This window comes from Drosophila takahashii, chromosome 3L (genome assembly GCF_030179915.1).
Source record: "Drosophila takahashii strain IR98-3 E-12201 chromosome 3L, DtakHiC1v2, whole genome shotgun sequence".
Taxonomy (NCBI): domain Eukaryota; kingdom Metazoa; phylum Arthropoda; class Insecta; order Diptera; family Drosophilidae; genus Drosophila; species Drosophila takahashii.
In genome coordinates this window covers 24,308,792-24,327,781 of record NC_091680.1, presented here as the reverse complement: position 1 = coordinate 24,327,781, position 18,990 = coordinate 24,308,792, and the positions used below count along the sequence as shown (strand labels likewise).

Sequence of the window (18,990 nt, the reverse complement as noted above, 5' to 3'; positions counted from 1 at the left end):
GAAGCGACTGTTGAACCATTTTATGAAATTTCCCTAAATAGTAAAGACACAAACCAAAAAGAAAGCTTTACTTAGAAGAAATTTTTTATGGTAAAAATTTTATCCAGAAATTGCGATGTACGATGTCATCATAAGAAGTCTACAAAATACCAATAAAATGAAACACATTCCTAAATTATGTTTTTAACTTTTGATTTTGTTTAATTTCAATTCATTTGAATATTATATTTCTTTTAACAAAAATATTCACAGATATAGAGATGAAATAAAAAGAAGGCAGTAGAAACAGTTGAATAAATACAAATAAAATTAAACTGTACACAAGTTGAGTGGCAAATTTTCATAACTATATACAGAAAATATTTAAAAACTGTTAAAATCATGAAAAACAAAACTTAAACACAGTCTTTCCGTTTACACAACTCTCAAAAACAATTGCTGCTACTTATTTGCTAGAACTAACAATAACTATAATATGATCCGATAACTAGGTTATTACAACAAAACTTGACACATTGTATATACATCTAAATCTACATAATATCCATTCAGCATAAAATTACTTTGATTGGATTTGCTCTTAATTTGATTGCTTCACAGGACTAGGCTGCTGATTGTGGCTCATCGGGTATACAGGATATGTGTAGAGTCCTAAGCATATTTTACATTAATTTCACTTAATGGTTCAGTTCTTAGCTATATTAACGCCTGGGGGTAGGCAGTGTTTGGGGCTCAGTTTTCTCAGCACCCACGATCAGAAGACCCGATCGCTGAGTCTCAAACTGAGCGGAGTTTTGGGAGCCAACAGAAACTCGAATTCCGTTTCCAGGGGCTTCACAAAGCTCACATCGAAGGCCAGGACCATCTGAAAAACATGAAAATAGTTTGTTAGTTCAGTGACCCTATCTAAAGATATAGATTATAGATTATACTCACCTTAGCCAGCAGTAGCACCACCTCCATTTCCACAAAACGCTTTCCCGGACACGATCTTCGACCCACTCCGAAGGGCACCACAATACTGGCACTATCCACATTCACCGTGAAGTTCTCCGTGGCAGGATCAATCCAACGCTCCGGGGAGAACTGCTTGGCTCCCTGGAAGTTGCTGTCCTTGTGGCACGCAATCATGTTCTGACAGAGCACCACGGTCTAAGAATCGGAAAAACAATGAGAGTCAATAAAATGTTAATAAAAATATGTTATTGGCTTTGTCCTTATTTATTAAATGGTATATTAATAAATAAATTATTTACAAACATTTAAAGGTTTTTTTTTTATTTTTTGTATACGAATAATATTTTTAAAAGATTTCAAGTATTGACATATCTTGCATAGACATTTAAAAAAAAGTAATTCAACTTACCCCCGCATTTAGAGAATATCCCGAAAGCTCCATATCCTCCTCTAGAATCCTGGCCAGACAAAAGGCGGTGGGCCTCAGTCTATAGGACTCCTGTATGCAGGCCTTTGTGTATGTGGCATTCGTCAAAGCATCCTGCAGGATATTAGTGTCCCGATATTCGCAGAATTCACTCAGGATGCGAGGCATGGCCCCAGGATCTCCAGTAACTGAGCTGAGCACGAACAGCAAGGTGTTGGCTAACTAAAAATCAAAATTATTAGAAAAGAATTCCGTTAAATTTGCATGAAGAAATACCCACCGTTTCTATGCCCGCGGCTATAAAGTCTATAATAGCCGACTTCTTGTCTCTGATATCAAGATCCTTGAGCTCCAGAATATTGAGAAAGATACTCCGCAGGCCAGCAGCCTCGTCGTCCTCGCAGGCAGCCGACTTTTTAAGCTCCTCCAGCTCGTGGTCGATGATCTCGGAGATCACACTGGAGAGAAAGCGATTTCAGTTAAATGGAAATAGAATGGGAGACCAAGATAGGTGTGTACCTACTCATAGATCAAGTCCTCGGCCCGGGCGAACTCCCTGTACGTTTTGGTGGGAAAGTATTTCCACAGACCCAGGCCGTAGTACGAGTCCCTTTGCGAGATGAAAAGCTGTTTGACAGCGGCTGCCAGTTGACTGATCTTCTGCGGCTGTTTCGTATCGACAGCCAGGAAACCCATCCTCCGGCCCAACATCAAAGTGCAGACGGCCTCCAGACCCATCAGATTGGCCAGCTCCTCGAAATTAGGGACCACCAGGGTCTCCGGATCCCGTCGAGATCTCAGTAGCTCGATGAAGTCATCACAAACCAAATTCAAGGCGGGCAGGAAGTTCTGCAGAACCCTCGGAGAAGTAATGCTGGAGGTCAGGGAGGATCGAAGACGCTGCCACATTGGCCCCTGTTCGTTCACGATCCCCACGCTCGCATAGCGATCCGGTCGGGACTGGCGGTACATCACGATGATCTCGGTGGGCGGTCGGAAAGGATATTTGCTGGGGTACTTCAGCACCTTCTCCAGATCCTCGCGGTTGTACAGGTGCACAATGGGCACATTGGAGGGCATCACCTCCAGCACTATGTCGCCATATTGCCTGTTGAGATCTAAAACATAACATTTTAATAATTCATATTATAGGTATATTATGTTTATGCTTTGAAGATCTAATTAAGTAGTGAAAAGGTTAAAAACGATAAACTTTCAGAACAAATAAATATATTTTTTTTATTCTACGATCTAAATATCCCTTCAATATATAATTAAAATTATATTTCTGCTTTGCACTTTGTAGACCAATCACTAATTATAAATAATGCTTTCTCTAGATAATGTCTTACCCGCATATACCTCGTGCAGCTTGGTCATCTTGTAGCGGCGGAAGAAGAGCAGGAATATCCACTTGGTGCCCAGGAAGGGAATCCGCTGTGGCCCGGGGATGTCCCAAATGCCACGTTTCCTCCTCCTTGGCGCCTCCTGTTCGATGGGCGCGGCATGGTAGCAATCCTCCAGCGGCGTGTTCTTCAGGAGCGGCCGGAGGTAGATCTCAGCCAATTTGTGCCGATGGAGAGCGCAGTAGCAGCCGAGTACAAGTGCCAGGGCCAGCAACAGTATCACGGCCATTACCATGGGGCGCTGCAATTAGAATTCTGGGTCTTACTGACTTAATCCACTTTGGCGGCACTTATGCTAATTCTCCCCGGCGATTCTAGGCCTCTAATTGAAGTCTGGCCTTTCGATTCGACTCGATGCCAACCGGTCGACTAATTTGTATTTGGTCTTTATATAGCTTTCTTGGCCACCCCAGTTGATCATCGATTTTGCATTATTATTGCCAACAGGCGATAACACATTGTTCTCGGTTCTCTGGGTTTTTGGCTATTTTGCAAGGTATATAAATGTCTGGCAGAAAAAAGAACACGCTTAATGGGTTTTTACGCCAGATAAGATAATAGCCGACCAGGCGTGATAAAGTTCAAGGTTAATAGCCGAAAAATATGTGTAACGATTGTGTTGCGAATTTCGCCAGATTGCAAAATGTCTGCATAATGCGATGTTTATTGGGGAACAATTGGTTCAATAATCATAAAATCCACAAGAAATAAGGGAAGATTTTTCATTTAATATTTTTCTTTATTTAATTATTTATTTATCTAATTTAGCATCGAAAATCTATATATTCACTAAGTAAAATCATATGCGAAGTCTTAAGAATAATAGTAAGAAATCCGTAATTGGTTATAGGAAAGTTATCGTTGGAAAACAAAAGAAGATCTTGGCCTACCCTAACCTAGTGTATTTTTATTAGAAATAGCCGCCTTAAACCTTTTTTTGTGTGTACCTTCCGAGAAAATCAAAACGAATACTTTCTTATTGGTTTTATTATCGTCAGCGAAGGGGATACAAATTAAAGTGGAATATCTCACGTTCTTATTAGACCATTTCCAATCAAGACCTTTTTCTATTTTCCTATTGCCAACCGGATATAAAAACTATAGAAATAAGCTGGAAATCGATTTAAACCTCACGGGGGTTACCTGCTCGGAGTGATTAATGAATGGCCCAGTCAAATACAAAAAACAGAATCAAGAAAACACTGATAGATGATCGATTCTAATATTTGCCCTAACCACACAACAGCACAGCCACACGATCGCTTGGCAAATAAATACGGAATACGAATAGAAAACCTCACCGTGACTTTGGGCTACCGAAAAATGGTATTTGCAAAAGAATCGGAGGGCCAGATAAGAAGTCTGTGGGCCCAGGTAAGTAATGTCTTTATCTACGTGACGCCACTCGCATGGCAATGTGCGTGAGATTCGGCGGGAGAGGTGTGGCAAATCTATCCATTAATGCAAATTCGCGGACCGATAGGCCTGTGCAAAAATAGAGAACAGAAAAGAAAATAAACTGGAAATACAAATCACAGACATCTGAGGCGAGCACTTCCTTCTTGGGGGCTTAATCACTTCCTCATCTCGTCATGAGATCGCTTCTCAGCGCGACGCGTGCGCCGTTCTATGCGCTTCTCACTTTTCCAACGTGCTTAGAACAACAAAAACACAAACTCGCTTTTTAATAAGAATTCTTGCGAATTCTCCTCTGCTCCGGCCCCATTCTCCGGCTCACTCTCTGATTAATATGCAGTTGGGATTGGGATCCACTCGCGACTCACAACTCCACGCCGTTCTCATCGTTAGAGTTGCGTTAGAAGCAGGCAAAAGGTATAGCAGCTGGCCAAAACCGGCTTGGAAACCAGCTCCCAGCTCCAGGCCGAAAGAAGGAGAAGAAAGCACCCAGCGGTGGGTAGAAAGCATATTATGTAACCGATTATTATGTAAAACGAGAAACGATAGGAAAGTTCTTTCTCGTATTTTTGTTTTCTTCCCCGCTCTGTTTTGATCTTGGAATTTCACAATTTCTGGCCGTCATTTCTTCAGCTCGGCTAATTGGGTTAAGACGCAAATAAAAATTTCGATTTTTTTCGTTTCTTTCTTATTGACTATTTTCTGTTCTGGAGTCATTAACGCTTTTTGTTTACCGCAACAAAAATGACATAAAAGAAATCGAAATTTTGTGGTCCGAGAATGACGCCACTCAATGGTAATTGGAAATTTAAAATGATTTTAGAGGAGATTTGGCAACAGAAGATTTTTTTTAGTTCAACTATAATAAAAGCTTAAGATTCTGTAAATTTAGTTTATTTACCGAGGATATGAATTTAATGTATCATTTCCACTTGAGACATCTGATTAGATAACTGATTTAAAACCTCACACCAGTTCTTTCACTTTTCTTTAGCCAAGCCAACTTCTAATGCCTTTCTAACATAGAACTGTTTTCAGCTGGTTCTGGGACGGAAAGCAAGTTTGGTTCGTGGCTTAGGCCAGGCTTTCTGCAAAGTGGCAATACGGCAAAAATCTAATGAGAAAATTTCTCTATTTCTATTTGCGCGGCTTACTTTGTCGCTCGGCGTTGGCACGGCGTTGGCACGGCGTTGGCACGTCGTTGGCCGTACATTGAACTTGGCTAAAGCCAAACTCAAGATAATGGATACACAGAAAATAATGCAGATTTAAAGAATATTATAGTTAGCAAACATAAACCATATTTAGATAGTAATGATTTGCTGGCGATATATCTATTAAAATAAATAACAAAAGTATTTTAAGTTTCAATTTTCAACGTAGTAAGAGATAATATAAATAATTTTTTAATGTAACACAATCCCACGCTGAATATATGTATTCATGTATTACAGAAATATTAATATTTATTTATTTAATAAGCCTTACGTTTTTTGTTTGTTTTGGTGAGACTTCTTATTTTTGATAATATTATCATGTCATACGGAATCTTGTATTTTTTGCAGTGTAAGTCCCTCTCTGTTAATTTTTTTCGCAACTCTTTTTTTGGCAAGAGAAGGAGGTAGGAAACAGCTGACCGAGGAAAGAAATTGTTAAGCCAAGTTTCCCGTTTGTCGATGGCCGTGACCATGAAGCCCCGGCTGATGTCTTGTCGTGTGCACTATATATATAGCTATATGGCCATACGAACGCGAGTGGCACAAGTGACATAATCTGCTGATGTCTGGCTCTGCGGATCGCCAGCCGTTTGAGCTGAGCTCGGGTCTTCTGTAACTGCGCAGCGGACCAAGTTTTTGGGCACTTTTTCGGCGGGTTCTCGATTTGATGCGATTTGCATAAATGTGAAAAATGTGCCAATAAAAATAGCCACGACTAAATAACGTATTCAGAATCAATCGGCATATATAGAGGGTATGTAAATTCTGACGAAAACATAAACTTGTTTATTTTGCAAAAAAATTTGCAGACAAAAAAATTGTAAATTATTTCACTTTTTTATTTTTTGTCACATTTTGTGGCCTGTCGTCGGGTTTTGGCAACGTGTGCAGGCCCAGTCGCACTTACGTTTAATTATTATGTTAACTTTGATTTCTTCTTCTATCCGGGCTTATGAGTGCCAGTGGACGGTCTGACGCCAAAAGCAGAAATTAATTTGGCCCAACACCAGACATTCATTCCTGATGCCTCAGCAAACTTTGCAAAAAATCGATCGAAATCGAATCGAAAAAGGAAGGTGAAATGTGATCGAAGAACATGGCGCGGAATGTCATCAAATTTGCGTAAACACGCGTGGGGTTTCGGGTAAAAAATTAAGTTATTTATATAAGCCTCGAAGACAGGAAGACGTGCGATCAGATACAGTGAATCCGGATCATTAAAAATTAGAGGTTAAATAATAAATTTAAGGAAAATCTCAAAGATTTTTGTTTTAAATAATTGTTTGGGCTTAGTACAGCATTTATTTTTATTTATTAACCTCTTTTAAAATAAACACATTTAATATTAAAACAAAGAACGTTTAACCACAGCTCGCAAAAACCCTTCCCACAAAGAAATGTATCATCATCGACAACGACCCGAAATATTTATAATCTTTCGGTCAATGAACGTTACAATTTTGCCAAACACAAAAATTCAAGTTAAGCAAAAGAAAGTAAAAAATCCAATAAAGTCAATGGAACATTTTCAAATGGAAACGTAATCGATTGCATCCACTTGGGCAGGTATTCATTAAATTTACAATCCAATCCGAACCAGATGAAATAACAACCAACGAGAAGCTGATGACGCTTTTTTTAATGATGATAATGAACTTGAAGCTCTCTCACATAATTGATAACAAAAGAAAATCATCAAAAAATTATTATTATTATTTTTTCTTATTGCGTTACACTTGAAAACGCTCGTGCTCGATGATAAATATGAAATAATAATGGGGAAAAAATTAATAAATAAATAAAAAATGACTTCAACGCGCCGTGAGAAGAGAAGTGGGGAGCTAGGAGGCTAATTGCAATTTAATGCGTTTGTTTGCCGAAGGATAACACGATTTTTTCCAAGATACATGCACGCACACTCATATACAGTTTCATTATACCTACATATATTTTTTGAAGTTCGATTCAGTTTCATTTTTATCATATTGCATTTTATGATTAACTTGGCTGCTGCCGTCGTTGTGGTTGTGTAAATATTTAATAAAATCATTTAACATTCGGCAGAATTGTATACGTTTGTAAGAAGAAATGAAATTGATTTAAAAAGTTCCATGGTGTCTGGCTCACATCTGAGAATTTAAATAGTTTAGCGGATAAAATATTCAATAATGATGTATATTTCCTGGAGAAGTATGGCTATTATAATTAACTATTAAGAATTAACTATTGTAGCAGTGTTCTATGAAAATCCAAAGCTAACTTATGTAGATCACTTAGGTAATGAAATTAAATCATTTTACTTAAACACTTAAAAAAACTTACCGCTTAAATTTGATTTGTTTTAAATCCAATAAGTTTAGGTCGACTGCAGATTAGATCCGACTTGTATGCATTTTTGACAGCATTGCATAAAAAATGCTTAAGTTATCACTTTGCAAATATTTTAGAAATATGTAGATGTTGCATCACTTTAATTTATTACATTGCACATTTATAGTTGTTATTATTTAAAGCTTTCGCTAATCGTAGTTTCTGGTTCGGGGAAAACAATAGAAACTTCTAATCACAGACAGAAATTGCACTCTTGGACTTTGATGTTTTTTGTTGGTCGCCTATGATTCGATTAATGTTCTAATAAAGTATTTATGGTAAACACAGTGATAGATTTAAACCGTGACCGGGGACACTCTATTCCGGATTGACCGAGCCCGCAACCGAATCCCAGATCTCCGAACTACGATCTCAGATCTCCTCCGCGATCCCTGATGGCGTCTCTTGGTTGCGACAACTGCGACGCTTAGTCAAAGACTGAGTCGCTCCGTTTTTTGAATGGGGGAAATGCTGAGCCGAGCCCAACGCACACACACACACCAGCACACGACCACTCGGCACTCACGCAGACAGTCTCACACATATGACGATCGGCGCTCACGATGGGAGGCGATATTATGGAGAACCACCAACCACGCAACAAGTGCTTCCACCGATCCGATCGATCCAACGCTCGATCGATCGATCTCTGCCCGATCTCGACCAGCTGTTCGAATCCGTTTTCAGTGAGTAAGGTTCTTCGGGCCTGCTGCTCCCGCTTCGGATTCCCCGAGGTGTTCTCCCTGTGAGAGGTGCACAGTCGAACATCCATAACGCGAACCACCATCTGTCACCTATAAAATTCGAGCTATGTAGGCTGGTAGAGATCAGAATGATATAGTACCTATATAGGAGTTTTGGAATTTTTTAAAATATAAATATAAAAGATTATGGTAGACTATTGGGATCAACCTCAGATTACATTTACCAACATTTAAAAGCAGCGGCAACTATAGAAATCGTAAAGTCAGACCTTTTTTATTTTTATTTACATAAATTTCCTATCGATCCAAAAAATATTCTGACCCAGGATAATGGTCACTATGCGCCTATAACTATGCAATGATTATTTTAACGCAATAACTCCTTTAAATTAAAATAAAACATGTGTGTATATTTCCAGATAACATCTTCGACTCAAAGAATTGGAAACTTGAGATCTTAAAAGTTCTAGTTATAGAATTTGGACTGTATTGATAGCGCCAATCACTCTCGCTCTCTGTGCGCCCACTCTCCTGCTGCCTCTGCTTCTTCTACATCTCTGTATTCCCCATGCTGCTGATAAGAACCCATGTGTGTTTGTATTCTTTTTTTCGCATATAGAAACTCAATGAAAGTTTGCCAAGAAACAACGCCTCAAGGCTTATTGAAATGTTTACTTGTGGCAAATTTATGCAACACATTACAGCGGCAGCAGCAACAACACGAGCAGCTGGGCGCAGTGCGTGAGTGGCAGGCAGGCTACTCGAGTGTGCGTGAGAGAGGGAGTGTTCGTGTGGGTACGAGTACGATCCGTGAGGTAGGTTGCACTCCATATATAAGTATATTCCATATTCCATAACATAGTCCAATATAACAGGTTCGCCTCAGACGGCGAGCGGGTCTCGAGAACTCGGCAAATCAGCTGTGCGACCGGCTGTCTGGATGTCCAAACCGCGACTACAATGTTGCCACTGGCTGTGATTTTTTAATAGACCCCGTATGGTGGGAAAAAGAGGGGCATATTAGCTGATTTAATATCTTGTTAACTGTATTCGGGCTTGGGATTTTTCGTAAATATTTTCAGTGAATAGAGACTATCTTCTTATTATAATTCTTTATTAATTTGAAAGCCATCAGAAATAAATAGATAGTTAATAATTTAATAAATTTAAAAAATTATTATTACATAGAATAGGTGAAATAAAAAAGAAACACCATTAGGACACATTGGTTTTTCTGTTCCAGTAAATAATTAAATGAAATATGATCGTTTCTTAAGGATTTTAGTAAATTAAAAGTCAGAGGTAAAGAAAGATTTAGAACATCATAGCATCTCAAATATCAAAGGACATTTTTTCCTAAAATATATATTTTTAGAAAAATTACCAAAAAAGTATTTCAAATTATGACCTTAGTTCATTTTTAAGGAATTTTTTTCTAAAAAATATATGGTAAGCTCATCTTCTCGTCAATATTACTAAAGGTTATGGTTAAAAAGCTTTCATTTTAAATAAAATTCATATAATTAGGCCAGTTATCCTTAGTGCTATAACTAATACATATAACCACGATATCCCGCAGTCCGAACGCCTCCAATATCAATCCTTTACATGCGAGTGCAGCACATGGGCAGGGGTGAGGAGCAGAAAAGATCGAGGAGGGGCAGGAACCAGGAGGGGCGGAAACCGAGGCGATCGTGAGTGTCGCTCCAGTGTGCGCGCTAATTGCCTTGATTGAGTTTTAAATTAATGCGAATTAGAGTTGTGGTTGTTTTAAAGCCAAACAACGCGCATGTGCGCATGCTTGTGTGCATTTAGGGATATAGAGACAAGACACAGGAAGATCTCAGGGAGGCAGGGAAACAGGATTGCCTCATTCACAATGGTTTGTTATATGGAAGAAAGATAAGGAACGATACCTAGTTGACAGACAAATCGTGCGACAAAAGATATATTTATATAAATAAAAAAACAATAACAAAAAATTATATACAAAATTAATAATTCAATAACACAACATATAAGAAGGTAACAGTTTCCATTTTCTGTTTCAGTTATTTTTAATGACTTGACTAAGTAATCTTTTTATATACGAGTTTCAAGGCTTGATTTGTTTTTGTTTATATTCCATTAATTGTGTTTTAACAAATAACAAAAATTCAAAATAAGTTAAAAAATTTAATTTTAATTTTTTTTGTCTAAAACCTATTAAATATTTATCTATTTTTCAAGATCGTTAGTAGATTTTATTGCCCTTAAACGCTCTGTCAAATCAATTTACTATCCTTAATTCTGAACCCTTTCGTATCCTCCCATATAAAGTAAGTACTTCTGACTCTTATTATCTTGTAGATGCGTATCTGGTTCCCCTCAGCTGTCACATTAGATAGGATTCCCATACCCGTTCCCTCCATCTGGTCGGGGGATTCACACGCTCTCCTCGCAGATGGATAAATTCTTATCCTGTCGATCAGTGGAAATACAAATTGAATTTCTAAGCAATTGCCGGGCTGGCTGTTTGGCTGGCCGACTGAATGGCTGAATGACTGCCTGAATGAGTGACTGAGTAGGCATTGGCTTTGCATTACTAATTAACTGTGCAGTTGCTGCTGCTCGTGATGTTCTGCCGCTGGTTGATCCCACAATTATGCCATACCAGACATCCCGCCTAGCCGCCCCTCTTTTTTTCCCCATAGCCGAGTTACAACTCCTTCGTGTTGGTCGGTCAGTCAATCAAAGGTACAAAAACAAAAGGCAGAGCGTTGTTAATACTTCTTTTCAATTAGCTTCACACAGCCACACGGGCAACAACAAGAACCACACGGGAGCCTTTTCCCAAGCGAACAGGTTTTTCACGCGACGACAACAATGTTGATGATCACGATAATGAGCAACTGATCACGATCATGAAGTATTACACTAAGAAATATCTTATCAAGCTGATTAAATTATATAGATACTAGGCAGAAGTAATTTATTAATCTAGAAAAATGCAAAAGTCTATTACTAGAATATCATCTTAATTATTTTGAGATCACATTAAAACAACATTTAAAAGCCATTTTAAAGTTAAGGTTACTAAATAAAGTTGTTTGTTTGAAATAAAAAATATGATATACAAAAAATATATTTTGATTATAATAGTTTTATAGGGTAAGATTTTTTACATTTATGTCATATCCTTAAGTCTTATTTTTCTCTGTGTAAAAGAGGAAGCAAACGAAGTTATTCACGATGTTCTTTTCAATTTTCAATTTTCGATTAAGTTTTCCTTCTCTTGTTTTGGGACTTCGTTTTTGTTTTGTTTGGTTTGGTTTTATTGCTTGAACTTTATTCACTGTCATCGATCGTTTTGGGGTCTTTTTGATTTTATTGTGCCGACGCAAAGTTGTTTCCTTTCAACGCGCCCGCCGCGACTTTCTGGCTCGCTTCATTTTATGGAACTAAAGCCCAAGCCCACAGCTCCGGGGATCGGACTCTGCCACAATTTGAGGCAGGGCTCGAGCCCGAGACAATTGCTTTTGCCGTCGATCTGGGAGCTAAACTCAGCTCTCGAGCTCAGAGCCAGCTCACAGCTCCCTTAACATTTAATGAGCATTAACAAGCTGCACTTAAATGCAATAACAACAACACGGCGAGCGGGCAAGGAAAGGGGGTGGCCGAGGAGGGGCGGTCACAACAACAATTGATAACAAGTAAGAATACTCCAAAGTGGGGGTTACGGCAGAAAAGAGACTGCTGAGGTTATGGTAAACGGGTATCTTCAAATGCTCTGCAAGAATTGATAAAAGGATCTAAATCTTCAATTTGAAAACCAAACTCCCATTCTATTTGTATAAAATAAGCCATTACATTAGCTACTGAATTATGTATATTTTGTACATTATAATTTAAATTATTTACAACAATCTCAGCATTAAAAGGATCAGTGCTAGAAAGATTTTTAATTGATTTAAGAAAATAAATTTAGAAAATAAATCTTCCAGGTAAAATTTTAAGCACAGTATTATATTTATTTAAAATAATGTACCTTTAAGAATTTTCTAGACAAATAAGAATTATTTAATGACATTGGGATTCAAAGATGATTCTAATAGAAAGATGGAACTTAAATAAAACAGTAACTTAAAAAATTAAAATGTAGCCTATTTTCTTTAACATTATGGTTATTTGAAAAGCTTTGTTTTGTTTTCTTATAATAACTGTCATATTGCCAGTTCCTTTGGAAGGGTAAAAGGAGCACCGGACAAAAACAAAACCATTCACAATGGAAGCTCCACGCTGTCTGAGTGAGCGAACAAGTGGCATCGTTGCAGGTTGCAAGTGTGTGCGAGTGCCTCACTTGATTACCCACGAGCTGCAAATTCATTTCTGCCTCCTTTCTTCACAAGTGTCCAGAGAATCGGGAAACCGGGGATCGGGAAGTGGGGATCCACAGAAAGAAGACAGCCTTCAGGGGCTCTTATGGCCAGTATTCTTTTTTTTCGCAATGTTTTCACTGTGTTCCAGTTGCAAGCGGTAAAGTGACGCTGAGGGACGCATCCGCACACATAGTGACCCAATGATCTACAAAGGGCGCGGTCTGCCCAAAGATTGCAAGAGGGAGAAAGAACAGGAAAGAGGTGGTCAGAATAAAAGTGAAATCAATCGGATCAGAGCATAATCAATCCGCATAAAACCTTTTACTTTTTTAATCTATGTAGCTAAAATAATTATAATTTCAAGTTAAAAAAGGAGTAATGTAAATTATCATTAATATTTCGGACTGTAAAGTGGAAATCGCAAGTCGTCTATTTTTAAATTCACGACCAATTTCACGTAATATTTTTTTCTGTGCACACTGCTCCCATTACCCCTTACCCTCATTTCAGCTTCCTCCTCTCCATTCATTTCCACTTATTATTGTTGATAGCTTGTCCTTGAACTTGACCCAGCAGCTGTGGCAGCGAAGACGATCTGCCCTTTATGATTATAATTTTTTCTTTATGCTCTTTCTTTATCATGCAGTATAGTACTACACAAGTGCTCACTATAATTAATCAGTTGCCGCTGTGTTCGTCTCTATGGGATCTTCTGAGGGGCTACTTATCGGCTGGGGGTCCCAACTGTGGGCCCCCCGTCATCCGATCTCCGGTGTCCCCACCGCTGTAATATGTACATTGTTTAATCTCGATTCATTCACAGCTTTTTTGCGCATTAAACATTTTTCATTTTGACACCTTGCCAGCAGATCTGTTTGCACTTATTGGCCTGATAACACCTAAATACGTCTTAAAAATTCATGAATTTTAATTGGACTTCGAGCTTATCGTTTAACGAGTAACGGAAATGACCAAGAGATCTGCGGAGGCTGGGATGAAATTACGTCGATGATAAGGCTAAAATAAGAAATTCAGAGTAATTCAAGATTTTGTTTACATGACCTCTGAGTAGGTAATACAATTTTTTCTTTTATTATTTATTTGATAATTATGTCATAAAATAAGGAGAAAAACCAACGTAATTTTTAAAAAGGAGATACTAAGAAGTTCATAAGTAAAATTATTTATATTCTGTGATGTATGTTGTGGCGGGAGTTGTATATTTATTTGTAACTTTAAAGCTCATGTAAATAGGCCCAGTTAAGTCGCAACCAATTAAGCATACGCATAGTTGGCCCGCAAAAGTTATCACCCATAAGACACGTGTGCGGGCCTTCTGATGAAATTTCCATAAAAAAGCGCCAGTTGCAAAAACAAACGGCAACCAAAACCACACAAATAACCCAAAAACAAACCGAATAATGGCAATAAAAAACGCAGTAACCATTTAAATAGCGCCATCCACTGAAATTGTAGACAAGCCGACTGAAGAGAGCGGGGTGGCAAAAAGCGCCGGTAATGCGAGTAGCTATCGAAATTTCCACCTAGACATTCACCAAATGTTTTGCAACCGTTTCTGATGACCTATGAGAAAGTCTGGGAAAGTTGAGCGATAATCGAGAAATATGTCACTGCGGAGTGGGTAAAAAATATGAGTTGCAATGCAATCACATGGCACTCCATTTAGTGCAATTGCAGTCGTAATCAAAGCCAAAGTCAAAGCCTAGGCCTCGTCTAGTCCGCAATATGGGGGAGATAGAGAGCTCCGGAAATGCATTATGCATCAAATAAAAATTGTGCAATCGCAGGCCCTAGAAAAATAAAGGGGTTAATTTAAAGGTATTAATAGAATGACTGCTAATATGCAGACAACGTGTTGCAAGCGGAAAGAGGATGAGTAATCAGAATATCTTTGTTTAAGTTAATTTGTTTTCATAAGGTTGATGATTTTTAAAAATTGTAAAAGTTACCAAACAAAACTCGGGTATAATCTATTAATTTAAAAAGCCTACTTTGTGTATAATTTAAAAAATGTGGAAATATTTTTAACGTTTTGTAGCCAAGAGTAATTATTTTATTAAATTTTTATAATAATGGAAATTATAAGGATAGCGCCGTTTCATAGCCTACCGTTTGCTTTGCGAACTAAGCTGCATTTTTCAGAGCAGCCAAAAGGTATGCCTTTAATATTTTCAAACGATCAGAACGATCAGCGGTATCCAAGAGACCGCATTTCATATTTTATTAAAAAGGAATTGGTTATTGAGTAGTTATATTTTCGTTTAATCATTTTGGATTTTCTAAAAATGAAGCTGGCACTTAACTTTTATTAATCTCCTCAACGATAGGGTTCAGAATAAAATGTAATTAAACAATACCAACCGGAACCAACAGCAACAACCATTAAAGCGAACAACCACGACACAAACAGCTGCGACAGTTTTCGACTTTTCTGCATTACCGAAAACATTCAGAGGGATATAAAGGAATTGGAGGAGTGGGTGGCGGAAATACCCCTTTTACACAATCCGCATTACACACCCCCATTCACCCAAACCAAAGCCAAAAAACCACAAAATGCGTGTTTATTAATTAAGCGCATTTGTTTTCATTAAACAAACGTTTTAATTGAGCATGAAAGTTGGCGCCGCCAAAATAAACGCGACAAGGCAATAGACGTGGCCATAAAAACTGAACAGAGCTGAACCCTTTAACCCATGCCACCCACCTGACGCACACAAACAGCCAGAAACCGACATAATAATTAATTTCGTTGTATTTTAATGGATTTGCGTTGGTAGACATACGGAAAAGCTGTGGAAATCCCAATGTGTACGCTGTGTGATTGATGAAAGTGATTTCCAGAATGATTATTTTTTGGTAAGAGACCAGCTAAATTTTTGCAATCTTAGCTATATTTTTATTTTATAAGAAACTGAGTTGTAATAAGTAAGTGAAATTAGAAAAGAAAGTCTACCTCAACTTCTAAAAAAATGTGTTAATAAATTCCCTAGATTAAAGTTGTTAAATTTATTATTACAAGTTGGTTTATAGCTTTTCTTTCCTTACATTTTGGCTTTCCAACGCGTTCTAAGCATAAAGAGGGCGACTAACCCATTTTTTTTTACCCGCTTCATAGCTTACTTTGTTCCGCCATTCATCTTCGAGTTTCCGACCCGTCCTCTTTTCAACGAGTCCATTGGGTGCAATTAAAATTCGGCCTCGAAATTATTATTATTGCTCATGAAAAACACTTTGCCACCAACGATCTCCCCGCCCTTCGGAAGCCGGGAAGCTGGGCCAAAACTTTTTGGCCAAGACTTGAACTCGTTGGGATGTTTTTAAAAGCACTTTATACGCCAACCACACGCTGCATGATATAGATATAGATCAACCCCCTCCTGGCCACTGTCTCTTTGATTATTTTTCATAAACTTGGCAAATGCTTTGGGAAATCCATTTAGCGGACAAAAGCAGCCGCATTACTTTATCTCTATCTGAGGCCATCAGGATTATGATTTGTGTCTGGGTGTGGATACTTGAATTGGGCGAAGTGGCTGAGTTATGGGGCATGGCAGAGGAGGCATCTACTATATATGGCTCTAAATTATGCCAAGTCAAGGAACTTGGAATGGTTGGCAAAGTTTCTTAGACCACAAGCGCCAAAGTGGCAATGAAAGCCATTTGATAATGATATATGTGGGTTAATAGATAAGGAATGAATGGTAAGAACGTCCGAAGATTATAATTTATTTAATTACCTGCTGGAAAATGAAGTATAAGCTTTATAATAAATATAGCTTTGGAAATACATTTAACAAATTAATTGATTTATTTTATTTAATAAAAAACAATTTGCATTTATTTTTAATTGGCCTGATTTAACCAACAGATTCAAGTAAAATTCTATAAATTCTTTTTCAGCTTATAGTTGGCATATCCAATTGTAAATCATGCATTCAATTTATTTTTATTTCGTTAACATTTTACGGTTCCGCTTAAGCAGCTCTTATAAACTCAGTTCCAAATGCAGTTGTCATTATTTAAAATGGGAAACTTCAGGTAAGCAATAGAAAATACATAAGTTATTAATATTGTATTATGTTTTGCAGCATCCTGTTTTTGTGGATCCTGGCCGCGGTGATCACTTCAGAAACTTTTGCCTCTCAACCGGGACCATGCCGAAAGTTGGTCCAGCAATTTCCTTCAGTTAGTTCAGTCAAATCTCCTCCCTTTTACACTTTGTATAATTATTTTCTATTCTCGTATAGTCGAAAATTAAGGGCAGAATGATACATCGATCGCTTTACCTGGATACTTTTGAAAATAGAAAGGCGAAAGCAAAGCCCCTTAGTTTATGCCTTCACACGAATTTTCCAAACGCTCTACTGGAGAACTCTACGGTTATAGGCACCGATAATAAGGAATTTTTGGTTCTCTACCAGTGTCACTACTTTCCCGTTTCAAAAACTAATGCGGGTAAATTAGTATATTACATTTGTTGTTTTACATTAACGGCAGCTAAAACCATGTATTACTATCGTTTTAGAGTTCGTTAACACTTATACAAGGCTGAAAACCCCAAACGCAGCTACCTTAGCTAAAATTTCCGAAGCATATAAAAAAAATGGCCTGCATGAAAGACAAGTGTTAAAATTATGTCAGTAAAACCTAAAATAAACCACTATATTTTGTGCAGCGAAAGTAATGATTTTTTATGGATTTTACTTTTAGACTTTTTGGATCTCTTGAAAACGGAAAGTTTTATGATACAATTTACCGACCTTTGACTTTTTAAACTATCCCCAGAAAATGTCTGTGCCACATAAATGTTATTATTTACTATTCGTTTTTTTGAGGCAAATGCTGAAAATAAAAACCAAGTAATAATTTTTGTGAAAATATAGCCTCAAGGTTTAAATGTCTTAAAGTAAAGAGGCTTATCGAATTGATGATCATGTGTTAAATATCACTTTTGCTTTCGTTGAAATTATAATGTTCCGCTTACCTCTTTGATAAAAAACCACTTCATACAGAATTGTTTCATTATTTAAAATGGGAAGGTACAGGTGAGTGCTGGATATTAAATATTAATATTACAATTCTACAATGTCATACAGCTTCATGATTTTGGGGATCTTGGCCACGATAATCCTTCCAGAAGTTATTGCCAACGAAAAAGACATATGTCGAAAGTTGGTCCAGACGTTTCCCTTTCCAGTTTGTTCACCAAAACCATTTCCTATGCACACTTTACTTATTCTCTGTTTATACTCATGCAGACCACATTAGAGGGCAAAATGATACAAAGATCGTTTTATATGGATCCGAAACATGCTGTACATTATTATCAAACACTAAATTCGAAGTTAAACATATGCATTCCAGTGAGTTTAGCACACTTTTTACTGAAGGAGTATTCGGTTATAGGTACGGACAACAAGGACTTTGTAGTTCTACATAAGTGTTACTACGATAACGAATCTGTTGCTTACAAAGGTGAGTTATAATTAGGCTTAGACGAAACTATATAATCTTTTATTTATACTTTAGAGTATATTAACACTTACACAAGGCAGAAGTTCCCGAGCGCGGAAACTCTAGCTGCAATTCGCGAGGTCTACAAAAGGAATGGCTTGGATGAAAGCCGAATGAGCGTATTGTGTCAACGATGAAATCGACACCCAGAAATTACTTCTGTTTTGTAATGTCCAAGTGAAGGTCTAAAATATACGCACGACGAATTCTTTAACGCTTTTTATTCGAGTTGTTTTTTATTTGTTTGCTGTTCTACAAATTCAATTTGCGCCAATGTGCGGGGAAATTTCTTTCTCACCTCACTTTTGCCCCCCAATTTCACCCTCTGCTTGTCATAAAAATATGCGACATTTCGTTTTTATCGCTTTTGAAAAACTTTATTCTTGGCTCTTTGGTGTTCAATTCCTCCTTGTTCCCTCCATTTGCGCGTTCTTTTGATTTCGCCCCTGCTCGTTTTTGTCTTATTTTTTATTTTATTTACAATGGCAATTTCCTTTGTTTTAAACAAGCAGCGCATTGCTTTTTATTTGTGACGGGCGATTGGCGATTGGAAAGCGCCCGATTGGCTGCGATTCTTTTACATTTCGATTGGGCAAG

General features: G+C 37.7%; 2 protein-coding genes across 3 annotated transcripts; one reads left to right on the top strand and one right to left on the bottom strand.

The window, feature by feature from the left end:
- Positions 1 to 216: 216 nt before the first annotated feature.
- shd (cytochrome P450 family 24 subfamily A member shade) lies at positions 217 to 8,210 on the bottom strand. 2 transcript variants are annotated; one of them, XM_017138938.3, is made up of 7 exons: positions 7,746 to 8,210; positions 2,737 to 3,031; positions 1,908 to 2,502; positions 1,665 to 1,842; positions 1,367 to 1,606; positions 937 to 1,152; positions 217 to 865 (listed from the first exon to the last, which is right to left on the bottom strand). In XM_017138938.3, exons 2-7 carry the CDS (start codon positions 3,023 to 3,025, stop codon positions 755 to 757), a joined length of 1,629 nt encoding a protein of 542 aa, XP_016994427.1. In that variant the 5' UTR covers positions 3,026 to 3,031; positions 7,746 to 8,210; the 3' UTR covers positions 217 to 754. The 2 variants fall into 2 exon arrangements, with proteins under 2 accessions (XP_016994427.1, XP_016994428.1); XM_017138939.3 differs by lacking the exons at positions 217 to 865; positions 937 to 1,152; positions 1,367 to 1,606 and having other exon boundaries at positions 1,806 to 1,842; positions 1,904 to 2,502.
- An 8,678-nt stretch (positions 8,211 to 16,888) lies between these two features.
- LOC108055569 (uncharacterized) lies at positions 16,889 to 18,616 on the top strand. The gene is made up of 7 exons (XM_017138947.3): positions 16,889 to 16,917; positions 16,968 to 17,064; positions 17,127 to 17,334; positions 17,405 to 17,515; positions 17,590 to 18,075; positions 18,138 to 18,354; positions 18,409 to 18,616. Exons 1-5 carry the CDS (start codon positions 16,904 to 16,906, stop codon positions 17,643 to 17,645), a joined length of 486 nt encoding a protein of 161 aa, XP_016994436.2. The 5' UTR covers positions 16,889 to 16,903; the 3' UTR covers positions 17,646 to 18,075; positions 18,138 to 18,354; positions 18,409 to 18,616.
- The last annotated feature ends 374 nt before the right edge of the window (positions 18,617 to 18,990 follow it).

Excerpts from the sequence above, each read along its gene's own strand:
- LOC108055569 (XM_017138947.3), top strand. Across the intron at positions 17,065-17,126 it reads TGGTCCAGCAATTTCCTTCA|TCGAAAATTAAGGGCAGAAT; the intron begins GTTAGTTCAGTC and ends ATTCTCGTATAG. Across the intron at positions 17,335-17,404 it reads CGTTTCAAAAACTAATGCGG|AGTTCGTTAACACTTATACA; the intron begins GTAAATTAGTAT and ends CTATCGTTTTAG.
- shd (XM_017138938.3), bottom strand. The coding sequence starts at position 3,025 with ATGGTAATGGCCGTGATACTGTTGCTGGCCCTGGCACTTGTACTCGGC. Across the intron at positions 1,607-1,664 it reads TAGCCGCGGGCATAGAAACG|TTAGCCAACACCTTGCTGTT; the intron begins GTGGGTATTTCT and ends TTTGATTTTTAG. Across the intron at positions 1,153-1,366 it reads GATATTCTCTAAATGCGGGG|ACCGTGGTGCTCTGTCAGAA; the intron begins GTAAGTTGAATT and ends TCCGATTCTTAG.